The sequence below is a fragment of the Anabrus simplex genome, chromosome 3 (assembly GCF_040414725.1).
Source record: "Anabrus simplex isolate iqAnaSimp1 chromosome 3, ASM4041472v1, whole genome shotgun sequence".
Lineage (NCBI taxonomy): Eukaryota > Metazoa > Arthropoda > Insecta > Orthoptera > Tettigoniidae > Anabrus > Anabrus simplex.
In genome coordinates, this window is record NC_090267.1 from 383642304 (window position 1) to 383664385 (window position 22082).

At 35.6% G+C, this 22082-nt stretch overlaps 1 protein-coding gene across 1 annotated transcript in view; it reads right to left on the bottom strand.

The window, feature by feature from the left end:
• Positions 1–1335: 1335 nt before the first annotated feature.
• The window catches only part of gol (goliath), a 661624-nt gene continuing 640877 nt past the window's right edge, over positions 1336–22082 (bottom strand). The window contains exons 8-9 of the mRNA XM_067143328.2: positions 16706–16826; positions 1336–6285 (exon numbers count right to left, since the gene is read on the bottom strand). Coding sequence (XP_066999429.1) covers positions 6101–6285; positions 16706–16826 — 306 coding nt within the window. The 3' untranslated portion in view covers positions 1336–6100. The remainder of the gene's footprint in view (positions 6286–16705; positions 16827–22082) is intronic.

Below are 22082 nucleotides of genomic sequence, written 5' to 3' on the forward strand. Positions count from 1 at the left end.
CTGTTACGGCTAGTATTATGTCTTTAAAATACCGAAATATGATAATAAGATGATTCAAAATAACGCAAAATTCTAAAGAATAACACAAAATTCTTCAAAAATAACCCTGATTTCCACCAAAACAAAACAAAAAATGCAGGTCCTTACAAATACACCTTCCGCCTACATGTGATTTCTGTGAGTATCAGTACCTATATACATATATCTCTCGTACATACACAAATCAGGCAAGGTGCACAAGTCTTGGCCACTGCTGTGTTGGAGAGCACGGATAGGGGCACGGGGCGCAGGCAGGCAATATACTACTTTATGGTAATCCATCTACTTAATCTCTCCATGAATCTTTCTTCCATTAAGAATGGTCATTTTGCAGAAATATTTTAGTAACTTTTAAATTTGGTAAGTTGTCTTAAGCTTGAAAAGAGTTTAAAAAAATACAAAATAAATAATGTTATTTGCTTTACGTCCCACTGACTACTTTTTACAGTTTTCAGAGATGCAGAGTTAATGGAATTTAGTCCTGTGGGAGTTTTTTTACGTGCCAGTAAATCTCCTGACACGAGGCTGGTATATTCGAGCATCTTAAAATACCACTGGATTGAGCCAGTATCGAACCTGCCAAGTTGGGGTCAGAAGGCCAGCGCCTCAATTGTCTAATAAAGTTGGAATCCAAGAGAAAATAATGGGGCAAATATTTGTTTACAGGAAGAGGAGTTAGGGATTGGAATAATTTATCAAGGGAGATGTTCCATAAACTTCCAACTTCTTTAAAATGATTTAAGGAAAGGACTGGTAAACGGCTGCTAGGGGCTTTACGTCGCGCCGACACAGATAGGTCTTATGGCGACGATGGGATAGGAAAGGCCTAGGAGTTGGAAGGAAGCGGCCGTGGCCTTAATTAAGGTACAGCCCCAGCATTTGCCTGGTGTGAAAATGGGAAACCACGGAAAACCATTTTCAGGGCTGCCGATAGTGGGATTCAAACCTACTATCTCCCGGATGCAAGCTCACAGCCGCGCGCCTCTACGCGTACGGCCAACTCGCCCGGTGGTAAACGGCTGATAGGGTATCTGTCATCTGGGCAACAGCCCTGGAATGCAGATAGATTGTGATGGATGGATTGATTGGTTTAGTAGATCAACTATGATATATGCAGCAGGAAGGTGTGTTAGTCTCCTACTTCTTTGTCATTGGAACTTGATTCCACAGCTCGTACCTGTTGTGTTTTAGCCCTGGTGATAGAAAACAACCATACTCTTACACTTATAATCTGTAGTCATTCATTAAGAAGGAAAGAATGTTTCCATTCCTCAGATCATTGTTATTAAAACAGCATTTTATCTTTTGAATTAAACTTTATTGCAAAATACAGTCTTTCCAACATTTCAGTTGTCACTTGTGATGATAATACAGCATGAAATTGTTTCGTTATTCTATTTTTCAACATTTTTAAAAATGTAATGGTTGCAAGATCCCAATTGAGAAACATCAGATAATATTTTGGATGTTATATATATGATAGTTCTGAATTTTCTCAGTTGTGACTTATTGGAGGATACAAAAATAAGCAATTATTACATAACACTTTCTATTGTATACTTATGTCAAAAGCTGATACAGCTCAAATACTCATACTGATGTAGAAATTGATGAGCTTTTCAGTGAAACAGAATGTCCACCAAAGCACATTACAAGTTGTTTTCCAGAGATCTTCACAGGACTCAGTTTTATTGCTAGTTTTAATTTTTCAAACACACTGAGTAGAAGCATATCAATACTGATGTCTCTAAACCTGATAGAATTATATGTGACTACCTTAAATATTATAGTTATAATTTACAACGACCGATTCTACTGCAACAGCAGAATATTTGGCAGAGGATAACACTATTTGTTACAATTTAGAAGCAAACCGTATATGATAAATTTTAATTCATTCTTTTGATCTGTTATTTCCAGTCAAGAGATTCTGCCTCAACTAATTTCAATTGAAGACTGTATTAATCTTAAAATTAACTTAAGCTGAATAAACATGTATGAGATTCAATGCATCTTAATCAGCTTATGGATGACATATTAAAGAGAAGCCAATCTATGCTTAAACATGTTTTGAGGAAAATTAATACATTTTTGTTTAATGTAAGGTAATTTTATTGTCTTTCATTTGAAAGCACACACAAATGTGGGCAAGTGGTGGAAAGGGAGGGGATTCAGATTTACATGGTATTATGATACCTCTCATGCTTTTCTTAAAATAGGTTTATTGAAGCAGGTATTCATGTTAGCCGACAACAAATTGTATGGTGCATGATAAGATCTGTCTTATTTCTTATGTTCATTATTCATTTCTGAAAGTACACAAGATATGGGCAAGGAGAAATGTTGCTTTATTTGACATTATATTACCTTTCATATTTTTCTTTAAAATTTGTTTCTTGATGCAAGTATTCATGTTAATTGACAGAATTCCATGGTGTATGACAAGATCTGTCTTTTTTTTCTTGTGTTCATTATGAATTTCTTTGTGTGGAGATACGTATCACCACCTCTCCATGAACCAGAGTATTTCCTACAGATAGACATTTATCCAATAAAATTAATACTTTTAACCTCTGTAATAATAAACTTCACCTAAAATGCACAAATATAAGCATGATAATATTTTAATGCACTGAGCAAAATTATGTTTGATTTACACGAATAACTAATAGGGAACTATTTATGCAAACAACTAATAACTATCGGTGCTCTAAACTTTAAGGGCCAGAAATAATCTTTCACTTGTCCATTTTATCCAAATGTACATAGCAAATATGTACCACTAATGTTTGTGATATGCATACTGGTAATTAATACTAATTATTTTAAACTGGTTGTTGTTAGAAAAGCAGTGATTAAGATTTTGTTGAAAGTCATAGTAAGGAAAAATATTAATGGGTCGAAGTATCGTTAATAGTTTAAGCAGTTCCTTTTATATGATTAGATTATTTTACACTTGTGACTATTTGGTTAATGAGCTGCTTTAAAAACATGCTAATGTTATTAAAAAAAGGATAGTTTAACATTGAAAATGATAAATGTGAAGAATTTTATTTAATTGGAACATTACTGTTTGATGATCTGTATATCAAGCATTGATTATTGGTAAATGCGATACCATTATGAATAAATTACCGACTACTTTAAAATGTGTTCCCTGTGAAGGAATTCCTTTGTAACAGTTTTAGCAAAGTTGGAAGGGTGTTCTTTGGTAAATTTATGACTAGATTGATCAACTGAGCTTTGTGACAAGATGCAACTTCGCTTCACAGTAGTGTGTTCCGAGTTGCTTTTTCCTATGTCGATATTTGGAAGCTGAATGGCAAAGACTACTATTATTACGACAATTACTAGTGCAGAGTTTGGTTAGTATCTCATCAAATAAAACCTACCTGCAAACAGTGTACAAAATCACTGATTGAGGATTTGTTTCATTTGAATTACTGGAATAGATATTCACAGAAAATGGAGAAACTTGTATATCATTTATTAACAAAGGAGTGACTATACATATTGATTAAAAATTGCTCAAAGTTAAGATAGCTAGTTTTTCACAAATATTTTAAGAGTTGTCAGTCCTAATTATACAAGCTTCTAGAATGCTGCTGTGTTACAGTTGCTTGATAGTTTTTCTCCATTATTTTGACTAAAATACTTTGCAATAATTACCATGCACTAATCTTGTATGGTTGACAAATTGCTACCAGTACTGCTTTCTTTGTCCAATTAGGAGTCAAAAGGTAATCAATGAATGTTGCTCAAGCAAGGGTAGGAATAATTTTAAATAATTGTAATAAATACTGAATCAGTTACCATCTTGCAGAAAATATTATTTTTATAAACACCTAAGTTTTGTACAGTAACAGTTTCAAGAGTTACTAAATAGAAATACTCTGCATCAAAGTAATTAAAACCTTAAATTATAAGTTTTTCCAGGTAAAAGAATTTTCAGAAGTCTTCAAAAGCTAACTCAATATTTTCACCATACTACATCCTTTGAAGATCTCTTTCAACCCCTTGTAAAGCATGTCAGAAAGTCTCACCAGAACACAAAGAGATTATGCTTAGTTATAAAGTTTGGCTTAATAAAGTCTTTCTTAGATGAGATAATATATTCAACATACTATAACCCTGGAAAAGAAAAAACTTTCCATTTGAAGATTAATTTTATATAAATACTAAATCAAATGGACCATTTTAAATGTTACAGCCTTAGATTATAATTCCTCCTAAAAATAGCAAGCTATTAATTTTACCAATTTTATTGATAAGCCATATTATCTCTGCTTCTCCTCATAAGACTGACACTTTTTTATTACAGAATAACTTTAAAAATATACAAAACAAGTTTTTTCTCCTGTAAAAGAAAGCGTAACATAATTATCACATTTATAAATGGAACAGTGACTTTACAAGCAAGTTAATGAATAACGATGTTGCAGTTGAGAAACTAATTTACAAATGTAGGTAAATTGGGACCGTTCTTCACTTCAGTCATGCTTAAGAGTCAGTAACACTTCTTAGAGGATTGGAGCTATATAGATAATGTATCATAGCCACCAAAAGAATAGAGTTTCACTTTAGTTTCCTGGTTCTTCCACAAATAATTTTGAATGAAGCAAAATTATGTTGTAAAGTTGAAATTTATAAGAATTAAAAATTAAGATTTCATATACAAATTCTACGCCTATTCACAAAAATTAGTTTATAGTTTGACTAAGGTGACTGATGCAAGCACTCACTTGTCTCTTATTCAATTCTTGTAGTATTCTGACCATGGTCTCACATAGGCTTTTCTAGTCTAGTTGAACTTTAATGAGCAAAGCCCACAGATCCCATCAAAATTTATATGATTGTGAAATGTTGCCTCAGTGTATGATAAAGAAATAGTAAGTGTGTAATGCCAAGAAGTAACCTTCAGATTCATTTTAAAAATGGACAAAGGCCTACTGAATAATCCAAGAGGCTTTGAAAAATAAGTATAGATACGAATTTGAACACAGTAAATTTAATTCAAATGTAATTCATTAATAAAAATGTGAGTGAAGTAGAGAAAATGATCTATCTATACAAATTCTGGTAACTGAAGGATAAATCTGTACCCATTCATATTTACTGAAGTTACTTATATTTCTGATATTTATTCCTTGGAAATATCATTAAGGTATGATCTGGTAGATATGGGGCTGAAGTCAGGAATTCCCAATTAAAAGGAAATAACTTTTTAAATGACTGATAGTAGTAAAAGATGTTACTGACTCTCCAATTCTTGCCTTTCCTCATCTCACTTTAACAATAGCCGAAGAGAAGCTGCTTTACCCAGCTATATTACAGTTTCTTAAGGTCAATCAGACTCCAAATGCATAATCAATCATGTTAAGCATTCTTCTTGACCAGACATAGAGAGAGAGTAAAGTATTCCTGGGATTCATCTGATTTGACTGTGATCCCATGGAGAAACAACAGCTCTGGTATACAAATACATTTGTACTGTTCAGTAAGTGTATCACGTTTAGATTAGAATTTCAGAGAAGTTTTAGAGTTATTGGCTGAACTTGCCAAAGGTTTAGCTTCTGAACCACCAGATATAATTGGCACAGAAAATTGAGACAAAAGTCATGCTCTGATATAACCATTACCTAGCACTAGCAGCCATTTATCATTATGGCTTACCCAGATAGGCAGGTAATATTGTGTAAATGCCTCATGTGGATTAGCATAGTATTGAAACCAGCATGAAATGTACCCACTATATTGGCACTAATCTTTCTTTTAAAGTTTATATCTTGTGGAAGATTAGAATTTGAAAAGGAAATGCTATGTACATCAACACCACATCACTGTTTTGAGTTCATGAGTCCTTTTTATATGAACCTTACCTCCACAAATTAGCTCAACCAGTTAAAATGAGTCAGAGGGCTGGGCTGACCTGTTAAAACACACAGTTGGACATTTTCAGGCACTGTCTTGCAACGTAGTGTCTTTCTTCATGTCCATATCATTTGAAGTACTCAATTATGTAGATTAGAATTTCAGAGAAGTTTTTTGGTAAATATGGCCACTATTTACCGAGCGACCTTGATTGGTGAGGACTGCCAGTACTAGAACTGCTGCAGCTCTCTACCTCACAGTCCTCCGTATTGCAGGGATCACTTTTTGCACAGGCATTTGTATCGCAGGTAGTTTCAGGTCGAGTTGCCATGTCAGAACCACAACTGCTGCATACTAAGATGCATGGAACAGGATCTGTGAATAGGCAGAATACAATAAAAGGGTATTACAAGGTGCAGAATAATGGTTTAAAAAAAACAACACAAACTTGCATTCTCATCCCTCAGCTCTTTTCAGGCACACCCCCAATGGAGGTGAGCTGCATGTACCATTTCAACCACATACCAGCCCTCCTGCCATTCTTAAATTTCTGATAGTTCCAGCAATCGAACCCGGGTCTCCGAGGATGGCAGCTAATAACACTAACCATTACACTATAGAGGTGGACAGAATAATGGTGTGCCATTGGAATGCAAAGAAACCCTTTACAGAAGCTACTTAGTACCACATCTGACATAAGGAGCAGTGAATGACCACCAAGGCCTGAGAAAGCAAAAGGAAGTTCTTACAAAGTATATTGGGAAAAGCAAGATCAGATCATGTAAGAAATGCACATGTAAGAGAGACTAAAAATAAACAGTCTTAGTGAACGGATAGAACAGTTAAGAATTATATGATTTAGGCACCTGCAGAGAATGGAGAAAACCGAGACAAGTATTCAAAATAAAAGTAAAATGCACAAGACCCCAAGCAAGATAGGCAAATCTGGAAAGAAGAGTGAGGGATGAAGAAGAGGTGTTTGAACAGAAGTGGTTGAGGGATAGAAGCAGATGGAAGTCAACGATCCACAATATATATATTTAACTGGAGAAGGAAAAAGATGTGTAAATGTTTTTTACCTGTAGCATGTTTTGAGTCCAATATAACTATCTAGATTGCTCCTATTTCTTCATAGCTTCTATGAGATATGGGTAGAAATGGTGACTTATTTTTCATTAGTGATATTACCAAAATACTTATAAAGGACTGAATTTTTATTTTTTACAGCCTGTAAACCACATTTTAATGCGTTTTAAAACGAGATAAAAAGCAAAATTTACACTAAAGTGCAATTTAAGTGAACAACCCAATAAATCTTTCAAATAAAACCCACACCAAGGAGTTTGTGCACCCTTGGACTGCCTTCAAATGCTGTTGGCTGGTAAGATCAAATACCCAGACTTTGCCCAAGCAGCTCTGTACAGTATTTGGGGTCCTACCAGCAGTGTAGATGTTCTAAGATATTTCAGTAAATACATTTTGATTGTATATGATAGGGGAATACAAACAACAGAACAAAATATTCAGATATGTTCTACAATTTTCTTTAACAATGCCAATGATTCATGAACATGAGCTAAATTAATTTGTATTTTCCTCTTATTATTCTAATTATGAATCAGTTCTTTTTTTGTATGGTATGCTTTAACTTAATATCAATTTACAATAAATGTACAATTTTATTATACTTCATGAATTTTTATTTTATTATCAGCTCCATGTAAATGCAATTTGAATTTCTTATATCATCAAAAGACATCACCAGTCTGACTCATTGGCTGAATGGTCAGTGTTGAGGCCTTCGATTTAGAAGGTCCCGATTCGATTTCTGGCCGGGTCGGGGATTTTAATCATGTTTGATTAATTCTTCTGGTGATATAGATGATTCTCATAGGGAGCCCGAAATATTTGTCCCGAATGAGTAAATTTATAATACCAATATAAATGGTCCATTATTGGACATAAATTTTCCAGCTAACTCATACCTGGTTGCCAGCATTTCGCTCCCATGAGCTATGTTGGGCTCATCAGTTGGTACATAGCACACCCACCAAGATGCATGGCTAGTGCATTTATAAAAGTTTATAATGTCCAATGGCTCGGGGAATGGGCGTTTGTGTTTGTTCCAACACTTTCCTCTTCATATTCAGACAACACACTACACTACCAACCACCACAGAAACACACAACAGGGATTACATTCTTCCATATAAGGTTGACATCAAGAAGGGCATCCAGCTGTAAAACAGGGTCAAATTCACATGTGTGACACAGTTCACACCCGCGACCCCACATGTGCGGGAAAAGCAGTAGAAGAAGAAGAAGATGAAAAGACATCACCTATACATCAGAATTAATACTACAAAATGCTAAACATACAAATCAAAATGGTAAAAACTACCAGCCCTATAGGGCAAGAAAAATTGAAAATTCCAGTTGTATGCATTTGAGAAGTATGTAAGAATAATCTTTTGTTTTATAAACAGTGATAAACAAATTTTGCTCAGTGGAAGTGATTGAAGTTGAAAAGTTGAATTTGTTAAACATGACATAAAGCTCATAACAGTAGCAATCAGACAGAAGTGTTAACAATTATGGCTAGAATACCAGTTTAGTTTAGTACATATTCTCAGAAATGTAAACAAGTGAGATGGAGGAACGATGATAAATCATTATTAGGATGGTTGAGGGATAAATTCACAATCATTTCACTTCAGAATTATTCAACAATATCACCCAAGATACCTGTGCCTAAAGTGATAGTTGTTTCCATGAGCAACAGCAGAGGATGAAGATATGTTAACAAAGAACATTCTTGTTGATTAGGCTACGAACAAAGCAGTCGCGTATCCTTTGCTACCTTACAAGGTGCCAGTTCTCAGGTGAGACTAGCATTAAAGGATCACTGAGAAGAAAAGTCAATAACAGAGGATGTAAACAGAATATTGAAAATCTCATACTAGGTAGAAGTATGAAACTGAAAGCATTCCATTACTACATTTCTGATAAAGTTTATCAATAAAAATAATATCAAAGTAAAGTAAAACACAATGTATATACTGCAAGAAATAAATTTCATTTTTAGTCCGTATTGACAATAATATTGATGTTAAGTACAAGGAGGAGTCCACCTTTTCAATAAAAGTTAATGTTATAAAAGAATACAGTTACAAAATCAACAACAAGTTGGTTTGTCCCCGTGAGGGATATCCTCAGCTGTGTGAAGATTAGTTACAAGAAATCAAATAATTGAAGATACACATTAAAAATTGGTTCTAAATATAAAAATAACAGCGGCATATGCTGAGTGCAAGACATGGGATACCACTAGACTTAGGTTTCCCCTTTGCGATCGTTGGTTTAGTGAATGCCAAGCCTTTTAAGAGTTTTGAGCTACAGCCAATAGCCAGCGGAGTAGCCTACTGTGAAGTCTAGGCTGCTTCACAAGCTACTGCCCTGGCCTCTGCTACTGTGAATATTCAACACCTAATCAGAGGAGATGGTAGCCTAAGGTTTAGCAAATTAAAGTCCGGCTTTATGGCTAAATGGATAGAATGCTTGGCTTTGATCCCATTGCCCCGGTTCAGTGCTCAGAATCAAAACCCTTGTACTGTTAATTCCCCTGACTTGGGAAATGGATGTTTATCATGTCTTCACCATTAATTTCATCCTCATTAGGTCACCACCAATCCTATACAGATGCCATGTATTATTATTATTATTATTATTATTATTATTATTATTATTATTATTATTATTATTATTATTATTATTATTATTATTATTATTAAATACAAATGAATTTTACAGCATTACCAGAGGTCGTATGCATCGTTTACTGGTTTATTACCTTCCTCGGGAGATCAGTGGTGGTGTCCGACCCATGATCATGGGTTCGATTCCAACCATCAAAAGAGAATACTAAACCTGAAAGACTGCATTTCATTTTAGCAGATCTACCTATAAAAAGAAAACTATATTGCTCCTATAACAGCAGCCCTGCAGTGTCTTCCTACGAAGATGTAGAAATAACGGGAGTGAAATATCAGCACTCTGTTATCTACGAGTATGAGGTGAAGAAGTACACACAATGAGAAATGCATAGCTGTTAGTAAGCAGTGGTGATCTGATGGACCGAAGCCTAACACACGTATTCCCCCGGTCCCTGCACCTATCGGGCATACATCAGCAAGCTACGCAAGGTGGGTCAAGGGGAGAGGGGAGAGGGACGTGTAGCTTGGGCTGGAAGATATGTCTCCGATGCCTTGCTCTCAGAAATACGTGCAACGTATTTTAAAAATTACTTTCAAGTTTTATAAATGGAACAACGTGTCAGATGCTTACATTATAATGTGCTTTAAATTTCCATCATTCTCATTTGAGGTTTGGGCTTCACCGATAGCCTTGGTAGCCTTCAGTATATGCCACTGAAAAATATGCACACCATTGTGCTTCATTATTGCAACATTTCTGTGAGACTCATCTCGTCTCAAATTACAGAGGAGTTCCCTAGTTTTCAGCAGGCTTTAAAAGTGATGCAAGGTCTCATTATTTAAGGAATTATTTTACTCGTGTTACCTCAACTAGATTCACTCATTTCAGGGACGTTTGCTTCATGAAATATTGTTCAATTTTAATGTGTGCTTTTAACTCAACTTTTCATTGTCTGTTTAGCAATTAATGTTAACTCCTTTTGGACCAAACATCCAATATGATTGGATCCAATAATGGACAGACAATGTTCTTTAGGATATTTTCAATAAGTACATGCTTATTTTTATATTTATAGCCAATTTTTAATGTATCTTCAATTATTTGGATTTCTTGTAACTAATCTTCAAACAGCTGAGGATGACCTTCACAGGAACAAAACATGTACTGTAGATGATTTTGTAACTGTATTATTTTTGAATGTTAACTTCTGTTGAAAAGGCAGATTACTACTCTTTTACTTAACATCAATATATGTATGTCCAACCCTTGTCCCGTTTCTCTATGGGGTCGGGTATGAAGTGAAATGAATCTTTGCGGCAAGTTTTTATGACCAGATGCCTTTGCTGACATCATCCTCCTCCTCAGAGGACTTAATGAGATGAATTGAATGATGTGATATATGGTAGTAGGAAGGGAGAGGGTGAAACCCAGTACTGGCACATAGCCTAATCTTATCGAATAGCACCAAGGGGTCTGCTCAATACTTAACATTTCCATCCGACTGACAAATCACTATCAACAGTGACATATTCCCTCACTGCATAGGAACACTGCGAAGAGGTTTGGAATTGAATCCAGGCTTCAGGCACACAATCTAGTGATAAGAAATTGTATACTACCACCTCTCCAACCCTGCTGGCCAACATTCTGATGGTGAACATTTTTTAAATTCACAGAACTAACTGGCTAACCATGGTGTCAGATCATATAGACTTGACATCTTAACAATCATGGCCATGATACGGGCTGTGAAGTAAAACAATCATTTAATAAAAATAATTATCTCAGGTTTGTGACCACAGATCAATGAACAGAAAAGTTCAATGTAATGGAAAGGAACAAATGAGTGATAATCTCAACTTATACAGAAAGTTAGGAACACACAACAGGATAAACATAATGACAGGTCATTAGGGGCTGAGAAGAACTGTGGAGATTGTCCTTGTCTCCTCTTTCTGTTACTCCCTCTTCCCCTTTTCCTTTTTTGCTCCTTTGCATTGCTGATATCAACCCATTGGGATCCTTTCCTCCTCCTGTGTTTGTCTTGTGTTCCTAAGTCTTTTACCACCTCTATTCATCTTTATCTTTTTGTCCCTTCCCTTCCCTTGTCTTTATCCAGCTTTGTCCTCATCTTTTTGTATCAATATATTTCTTCGTTGATAGAACTCTTAAAGTGGAAATTACACGAGCAGCCTTTTTTTTTTCCCCCCCCAGATGTTTTTGTTTGACATGTTAATACACATGTTGCTGTTCGTAATTTCTTGAGAAGCCTCCTAACTTTACGGATAGGGTGAGTTAAGTTCAGGGCTTGGATGGCTTATATCTATTTTTATCACAGAGTGGCATCTGGGCTCAAGAGAGTTTTCTCAGCAATTCCTTTGTCTACAGTTTCCTGATTTTCTTTCTGAAGTCATGTCAGTGGCATGTGGTCAGGGGGACTAGGGGTCTAGACTAGTCCCCTGACATTTTAATTGAAATAGTTTACAATAAATATACAGGAATGAAAAATCCATAGTTCATATTTCTCAATTTTTGTAACAGGTGTGTCATCAAGAAAGAACAGCAGAATTGCATTTTTGTCATCAAGAAAGGACAGCAGGATTTCATTTTTGTTTGTAATATTTTTGTATTGTGAAAAATGAAGAAATAAGAACTCTGGACTCTGCTAGAATTTTTTTATGTAACTGGAAGAAAATATAAATTTAAATATGTTTGTAATCAATTTAAAAAACAATGTAATTTAGGGAAACATCAAGATATATGGAACTGTAAATGAACATTGTAAGATGCGAGAATTATTTTTGAAGTGATTTTTTTGTATGTAAATTTTGTGTAGTTGATAATTTAAATTTATGTCAGGAAGTGTGAAGAAAAGACATTCAGGATGTTACAGCTTGAAAAACTTATTGAAAATTATTTTTTTAATTACTGTATGATATTTTGGTATGTCAAAAATTGTAACAGTGTGCTATAAACACATGCGGTACATAACTTTTGGATCAGTGGGTACTGCACATGGAGAGATCGGGTGATGTAATTCCTCTTGCATCAGTAGGCCAGGAAATGACCATATATATCATACAATTGGATTGGCCAAAATAACAGATTTTCCGATTGGAGAAAAAAACAGGAATCTACTGGAAATTGTATCTGATCGGTTGTTTGTGATCTGGACATTTCCGGTCTTCTGCCGGCTTTGGGAGTATGATGCATGTTCTTGGCGTCATATTCCATCCGACCGCCCTAGCGAGCGTTCGCGCTCGGGGCCTAGTTCCCCTCGGGAACTCCTGCCTTTCCTTGGTAAGTGTGATTTCTATCCTTTTCTGATTATGTTTGATTTTATTTAATTCTTTCTTTGTTTCGGTATTTTTGCGTTTAATGTAATTTTTGATTTTTTAAATTCAACGTGTCTGAGTTTGCCCTAGATTCCCATTGTCTGTAATTTCAGTTCTTTCACCTACATTTGTTTTAAACTATTCATTGTAATGTAGCATCACCTTTCTCTGTTAAACCGAATTTTTCACTAAGTTACTTAAGTATCTCGCTTATGTCTTGATTTCGGTTTTGTGGATCTGTATTTTGTTAAAGTCTTTTAAACATCCTTGGTTTAAGTATCAGTTGCTATGTCATTTAACTTCTTTCTTGTAATTTTTAATTTGTTATTTTCAATATATTTAGTCAAGGGTGAGTTATCGTAAACCTTTTCTTCCCCATAACGTCATACCTTCTCATGGACCTCAATAGGGATCCTGCATGTTCCACAATCCCTTCTTTAGTTGTCATTATTAGGCCTGTAAGTTTCTCTTTGCATATGGTTTGATTTTGCGTATTTATTTTCTACCGAGGTATTTTCTTGTTTTGATGTGTATTATTTTACTTGTTCCCTATTCAGATTATTAAGTGTCAGTATTATTATTTCCGAGCTCATTTTTATCAATATTATTTTCATATTATTATTATTATTATTATTATTATTATTATTATTATTATTATTATTATTTATTTGTGTACTATCTCGACTGCGGCTACATTGTCTATATTAATTATTATTTTTTCGTGTTCATATTATTATTATTATTATTATTATTATTATTATTATTATTATTATTATTATTATTATTAGTTTGTGTAGGCGTATTAACCTGACTGCAGCTACAATTTTCACCGTAAAATAATGCTTGGTAGTACTATTTTTGCATACACTGCCGCCCGGGCGCTGACTGTGATCACAGAGTGAGGATCGGAAACTTTCGGCTCTTCTCGGGGGAAGGGAACAGGCGAAGTTGCCTAGTCTGTGTGTAGTGTTGTCCAGGCGCTACATTCAGGCATTCCGTAGCAGGTAAATTTAATTTTAGTTTGCTCATTATCAGTGGCAATTTTCAATGTTATTAAGCTTACATTACTGATCTCTACACTGAAGGAGATCTTGTGAAATGTGAAAGTGTTAGATTATATATATAGTTTGAAAATGATTCAAAGTATAAAGTATGGAAGGCGACTTGGTTGAGAAATCTAGTCCCTGCTGCAGAATGATGGCTCAAGCAGTAGCATTACGTCAAGCTATAATGCGAAGGATACGAATAGGGACCGGCAGTCTGAGTGCTGTATTCTCAATCAATTATTCATGGTTCATTTGGTAGCCTCAGTTTTGAAGAAATGTTACAAATACAGTAGTAAACAAAAGATGGTCAACTTTAAGCATTTGCACAAAGACAAAAATGAAAGATTATAATCATAATTTCAAAACGGACTGTTATGCTTCTTCAAAATGGTTAACTGCATGCAAATCAAGAAAAACTGTATTGTTGGCCTTGTGTTCTGTTCAAAACAGAAAAGGGAGTACAGAATAATTATGGATTTTGTGACATCAGCAACTTTCACAATGCCAAAGTGTGCCACGAAAAGTGTCATTCACACCTGACCGCAATAACTAGATTGAAAACTTTTGGGAAAACCAAAACTGATTTTCGGTTGAATGAGCTAAGGTTAGATATTTTAAAATATAATGCAGTGTTTAATTCAAACCAAGAACTAACGAAACAATTGATTGATGTCTGCTGTTTGTTGGCTGCCTGGCCGAGGCAGTAAGGCATGCTTGGTTCACCCGGAAGGATGTTGGTTCAATTCCCCGTCAGGAAGTCGTAAAATTTAAGAAACAAGATTTTCACTTCCGGAGTTGCACATGACCCTGAGGTTCACTCAGCCTACACCAAAATTCAGTACCAGGTTAATTCCTGGGGGCAAAGGTGGCCGGGTGTAGAGCTAACCAATCTACCCTACCAAGTGCCGAGGTAATGGTAGTGGAAGCCTTTACCTTCCTCCCCTCCAGGGGCCTTCATGCCCTGTGTGGAGATGACTTTGCTTGTTTGTTGGCTAAACAAGAGCTGCCATTCAGAGGTCATAATGAGCGGGAAGATTCTGTCAACCAGGGAAACTACATTGAGCTTATTAAGTTACTTGGTGCAGGTCTTTTTCTAGTAGATGGCCTATTAGGCGACCTGCATGTCTGTAAACTGAGTTTTCATCTTCACAGCATGGGAGTGTTTAAAGGAACATTCAACAGGATTCAGAACGATATTATTGAAAGTGTTAATAACATAATTCTGGATAAGAATAAGTCAGAAACAAACCATGCATTTAAAAAAAAAAAAATTTTTACAGCAATAATGTTGGACGAAATTACGGACATTGCAAAACTCTCTCAACTTTCAACCGTCATTCGATGCGTGAAAAGACGGCACTATTTATGAGAGATTCATTGGTTTTACATGTTATTAGTAATCTCACTGCGATTGCTCTAAGCAAGCAATTTTTTCAAATCCTCTCTCATTTTAATCGTGTCCGACTCGTTGGCTGAATGGTCAGCGTACTGGCCTTCGGTTCAGAAGGTCCCAGGTTCGATTCATGGCTGGGTCGGGGATTTTAACCTTACATGGTTAATTCCAATGGCTCGGGGGCTGGGTGTGTGTGGCGTACTCAACATTAGAAATCATCCTAGGTAAGGCTCTCATCTTCACAGATATGCAGGTCGCCTAATAGGCCATCTACTAGAAAAAGACCTGCACCAAGCCTCTCCAGAGGCCATACACCATTATTATTAATCGTGAGCAAAAGCTTGTAGCTCAAGGTTATGATGGAGCTACCACTTTTTCTGGACACTGAGTTCTGTGTTCTTTTCATTTCACCCTGGAATGCACTCCTTTCAGTAGCCACATGGCTGAGAGACTGATTGCTACAACAGAGCCTATGTAAATATTATTAACAAGTTGAATTAACAATATTAACAAGTTCTTTGGTATACTCTGACCAATGAGCTTTCTGAAATTTCTCTCAAGGATGTTTTATGTCAGAGTAGGTAGAGAAATGCCTATGCCCAGTATGGGCCTATTTTGACTGGAAGACAAGATGTCCATTACAGTCCTTGAAGTATGAAAAGGAAATCTTATCTTTTGTAGCTAACACAGTCATAATTATGTTCTCTGTTCCAAGATACAGATTTGGAAGTTCTTTTGTCTTTAGAGTCAACCTTAGGTATGAGTAGCTTTCTTTTGAAAATTTAATTTTTAAGGCACATTCATTGCATCAAGCATATTTCCACAGTCCTTTGTGACTTGAAGTTTGAAAGTTGACTGAGCGACATACAGTTCAAGGAATAGGGAAAGTGGGCTTTGGCTTCAGCATTTTAAGTAGCTTGTACATATCTGTGACCACAATTTCATCAATCTTACACATGTGTGGATATATTTATCTGCCATTGGCATAAGGATTTTGGCATATATTATGTTGTAGTGGATGTATGTTTCAACTCCGTAGGCTTCGTGATAAAGTAATACTGGTATTCATCCTCCTGTGCAGGTTTGTTCTTGGTAAGCTAAATTAATTTCCACTCTATCATACAGAAGAGTTCGGCAGGTAATTTGTAGAGAAGTCAGAACAAGCAAAGAAGGAGAAAAGAAACTCAACAGATTTAATGAATGAATAAAAATTAAATCAACAAGTGAAGGAATATAAACTATTTAGAATAGGAAGCTGAATAATTTCTCTAAAATAAGAATGTTAATGAATTTAATTATTATCTCACCTGTTGAACTTTCAGCACCTCGCATCAGACGTTTGCCTGAACTCAGACTAGGACTCATCTCATCTGGTGATGAAGCTCGGCTACTGTGGCTCTGTAATTCAGGAGAAGCTGGACTGGATACCTGTTACAAATATGACAAGTAATTGTAGAAGGAATATGAAAAGAAAATCCAATATACCTAGAGAAAAGGGAAACATAGCCCAGGCTGATTTTAGTATACTAATCTTTCTTATATAACATCTACATGTCTCCTCATGTGTATACACCTAGAGTTTGCTACATAAGTCTGAGGAAAGAAAGTTAGAGGTAACTCTCATAAACGAATGACAGAAGCTGGTTCTTTTTGATGATAATAGAATAATACAAAAGCCTGAATGATGAAACCAAATATTCCAACATAATTGGTCCGTTATTGGAAATTGTAAGTTTTCAAGCTAACTCATTCTTGGTTGCCAGTGTTTCACCCCAGTGTGCCAATTTGGGCTCATCAGTTGGTAACTAGCATACCTACCAAGATGCATGACTAGTTTTTCCACCTTCTGACTAGTTGAAGGTTGTTACATGCAGTTTTCTCCTGGGTAAATAACAGTAAGAGTCACAAGAAAGAGCATGCAATATATGTCCTATGCTTTAATAAGTATGGAGGCAGCAATACTAAGTTTTTAACAAGTGGAACTGTACTCATTTTATAACTGTTATGTTCTTCAGTTGCCAAAAGAAGTTCTGAGAAAATAAATTTATAAACGATTTGAAAAAGAAAATATATGGCAACAGAATTATAATACCAATATAGTTGGTCCATTATTGGACATTATAAATTTTCCAGCTAACTCATTCCTGGTTGCCAGCGTTTCACCCCAGTGTGCTAAATTGGGCTCATCAGTTGGTAAATAGTGCACCTACCAAGACGAATGGCTAGTGCATACTGTGGAGGCACTATGAGAGACTGTGTCTCATTTTCAAAAATTGATGCCTGCCTGGCCATCAGATGATATAGATGGGAGGTGTGCTATTTACCAACTGATGAGCCTAATTTAGCACACTGGGGCAAAACACTGGCAACCAGGAATGAGTTCACTGAAAAATTTATGATGTCCAATAACAGACCAACTATATTGGTATTATAAATTTACACATTCGGGACAAATATTTCAGGTTCCCTATGGGAATCAACATCTATATCAACAGAATTATACCCAAAAAAACATTTTAGTTATTTATTTTTCAAGGGGCTGCCTGGCCGAGGTGGTAAATATGTGCTTGATTCTCCTGGAAGGACGTGGGTTTGATTCCCCATCAGCAATTCTAAAAAATTAAGAAACAAGATTCCCATTTGCTAAGGTGCACATGGCCCTGAGGTTCACTTAGCCTGCACCAAAAATGAGTACCAGGTTAATTCTTGGGGGCAAAGGTGGCCAGGTGTAGAGCTAACCACTCTACCCCACTAAGTGCCGATGATACGGATGTTGCCTGTACGGAGATGAATGCTTTATTTCTTTCTGAGGTATAATTCTGTTACCATTTTTTTTCTTTGTCATATAGTTTATAAATTTATTTATTCAAAATTAGTCTTGGCAGACTTTTTTTTTTTATTTTTTTTTTTATTTCATTTCAATATAGGCACCTGAGCCAAGGCTCTTCTTGGTGCAATACAAATAAATGACAATGGCAGCTATATTCACAATCTGATTACAAAATAAAATACAGTAAGTATATAATTTAACATGGTGTAAGAGATAAGATAGGACAAAGCTTCCTAACCATAATTACCATACCATTTCAGGTATTTAGTTACGTTACTTTTGAAGATAGATAAAGTTGGTAACATTTTTATATTTTTTGGAAGCGAGTTATACATAGTTATAGAAAAATGCCAAAGAGAGTTTTGACCATAACTAGTGGAATGAATCTGATTGTAGTGAATATTATAAATAATTCTTGTTTCATAATTATGAATCTGTGAATTGGTAATTACCGATGTGTTTGAGCGGACTAATTTGTTTTGAATTTTATAGATCATAATTATAGAAGCCTTTATGCGGAGGTTTGGAAGTGATAATATATTACAATATTTATACAGATCTTTAGTCGGTGTCAGAATGGGCAGTTTGAAAATTATTTTTAGTGCTCTCTTCCTAAGGACCTCTACCTTTCCAAATAATTCTTTATTACAGCATGCCCAGACATGTATCATATAAGAGATGTGGCTTTCAATAAGAGCATAGTAAATACCTTTCAACAACCCACGAGAAAACTTATATCGCAATCTACTGAGGATACCAATCACAGGGATGAATCTACTACAGTAGTTATAAATTCACTTAGTTGAAACTGGAAAGAGATGGCTTCAGTACCCGTCTTGCCGCATAAATGTAGTAGTGTGTCATAGGCACCCCACAGTCAGCAATGTAATTATTTTCACAGTCAGGCCTGTAGCAATAGCAAAAGGGTGTACTGAAGTGTGTGGAGGTTTTAAAATGTGGCACCATCAGGAGTTGGTAGCACAAAGGTTGAGAAGACAAGGGCTAAGTATATCTCACACCTTGTGTGGATGTCGCCAAGGAAAATAAACCACTTCTTACGTATCACCCTCACCAGATCTTCAATGTTCTGAATGTTGGCACCACATCATTTGAAAACGTTCACACTTCACCACAACCTTTCACAAGAGTTACGTGTTTCACCATAGAAATAATTACACTGATGAATGTTGCTGCCTGTGACTAACTATGTACTGTGCATGACAGAAATGAGTAGTGTTTCATTTAAAAAAAAAAAAAAAAAAACAACAACAACTTGGTTTCACTACTTCAGTTCTTATAAAAGAACACAACACAAATTATGCATTTTGTCATGTGCGCCTTATTGTTAGTCACCAAGTTGAGAACCATCAATCGCCATCTTCAACTAGTGAGAAATATTTGAGGTGAGAAACTTAGGTGGGTCACCCTGTGGAGAGAAAAAACATGTTTCTCACTACCATAAATCCAATTTATTTGTCCAACATTCTGATTTTGTGGCAATTATATCTAATACAATCATGACAGGTCGATGTGGGAACAGAGAGTACAGAAAGGAAAGATAAAAACACATTCTTCAGAAACTGGTTGTCCTTACACGGGCTCTCTCCTCATCAGTCCTAGTTCTATTGATTCTTCTTACCATAGACCTGTCAGAGTTATCCTAGTATTTGTTCAATACTTATTACTTGACTTTGTCATTTTTTCCTCTTTTCCCTTACTTTTTTAAGAAAAACTTACAGCCTACCAATTTTATCTGCCTGTTGCCATTTCTTGATTGATTCAGTAATTTTTCATCCATGGCTGTGACAATATGGAAGTTGCTGGGTTATGTGTGGTGCTGAGTAATGACTTAGGAACATGACTAGCATGTCAGAGTTATGAATGGTGTTTCTGCTAGAGTTAGTCATGCTACAATAGCACTTTCTGGTATGGTGAGGAAAGCAATGGTAAACTACCTCTCTCCTTATTTTGCCTAGTACACCACCGGTTTTTGTGGGTTTTCCTATAACCGCATAACCTTTGGTGGTGCTATCTGATGATTCAACCAGCATCTGGGCTGATGATCTGACAGACAGACAGACAGACAGACAGACAGACAGACAGACAGACAGACAGACAGACAGACCAATTTTTATTAATGAGTCATGGAGCCGTGCACTGTCTTTAACCACTTCCAACCCATTCTAGCCAACATCATTCAACTGTAGCATCAATCTAATTCAAATTTCAATCGATCAACTAGGCTTCTTCAGCCTACATAACAAATCTAACTGTATGGCTTGATTCCATACTTCTTTGCTCCAATGCTTATATTATCCTTTTCCCGTGATGATGCTAGGAAGGTCTGAGAAGAGATGGATCTAGAACAACTAGAATTATGAGGAGAGAGCCTATATGAAGATGTGGCGATTGTCCTTGTTCCGTTGTGTTTACATGTTTTTTTCCTTTTTTTTTTTTTTTTTTTTTTTTTTGTCTCTTCCTGTTCCTCCCTCTTCTCACACAGACTTGTCATTGTACTCATCCTATTATGCATTCCTTTTCATGTCCCTATCTCTCTCTATATGACTTGAATTGACACTCATCTGTTCTTTTCCAATGTTTTTATGCACATTTTCTGATACGAAAAGATGAACAGATTCTTCTACAGAAAAATCACTGTCAATGTAAACCTTGTTAAGTCGGGGGGAGACCTAGCTCAGCACGGGGGAAAATAGGCCAATATTCATTTGATTATTATATATGCTACAAACGTTGTTGACAAATGCTGCACATACCCCAGGATTGGCATGCTTAAGAGCAATCAGAAGCAACTTCAATAATGTAAAAATTCTAATTATAACATTTTAAATTAAAATGTTCAAAATTTCCTGCCTTTTTAACAATATATCATGGTTTCCTTTATAACTCTCTTACTGATTCATGGATAATTATGATTTTTTCAGAGTTTCCTCCCATAATGTTGTACTACATACCTCATTCAGATCAATAGGATTTAAATTCTATTTTATATAACTTTTTTATTTAAAAAGCTATTAATATTTTCTGGTGCTCGGAGTAAAAACGCAACAAAAAATACAAATCACAGTCTATGTTAATGATTGAGGTTCATTTTGTAGCTGGAGTTTTGATACACACTTTAAAAAAGGAAAACTACAAAAATTATTATAAACTTGGAATATATAAGGGAAACAGTGATATACTGTTAAAAAGGCGGGAAATTTTGAATATTTTATTTTAAAATATTAAAATTATTTTAATTCTGACATTATTGAAGTTGCTTCTGGTTGCCAGGAAGCATGCCAATACTAGGATATGTGCAGCAATTGTCAACAACAATTGTAGCATATTTAACAATCGAATGAATATTAGCCTGTTTTTTTCCTTTGTTAAGCTGGGTCTCCCCCTTTTGATCATCTTATAAGCCTTCCCATTTCCTGCATTTTTCCAGTTTTCTCTTTATCCTACACTTCCCACATCAAGACTGAGGTTCGATAGATTGAAACCACTTGGAGATTAACCTATTCCATGTGACCACCAATCTCCTAGGAAAACTCTTGGCATGTCCTCACATATTTTACCCTTGATGTAAAACTTCTTGGCAAAAATTCAACCCCTGTGTCAGGCCTCACTGCCTTTGTCAGACACTGCTGTTAAGGCTTTTGAATATATCAAGTCTGCTATAGAAAATGCTGCACTTGGTAGCATCGACAACAATGTCCCTTTCACAGTCAAGATTGATGCATTTGATTCTACTATTGCTATTACCCTCTCCCAAAATAAATGCTTGGTAGCATTATTTTCTCTAACACTCTCAGGTTTTGAGTGCCATGATTCAGAGATCAAAAAGAAAGTCT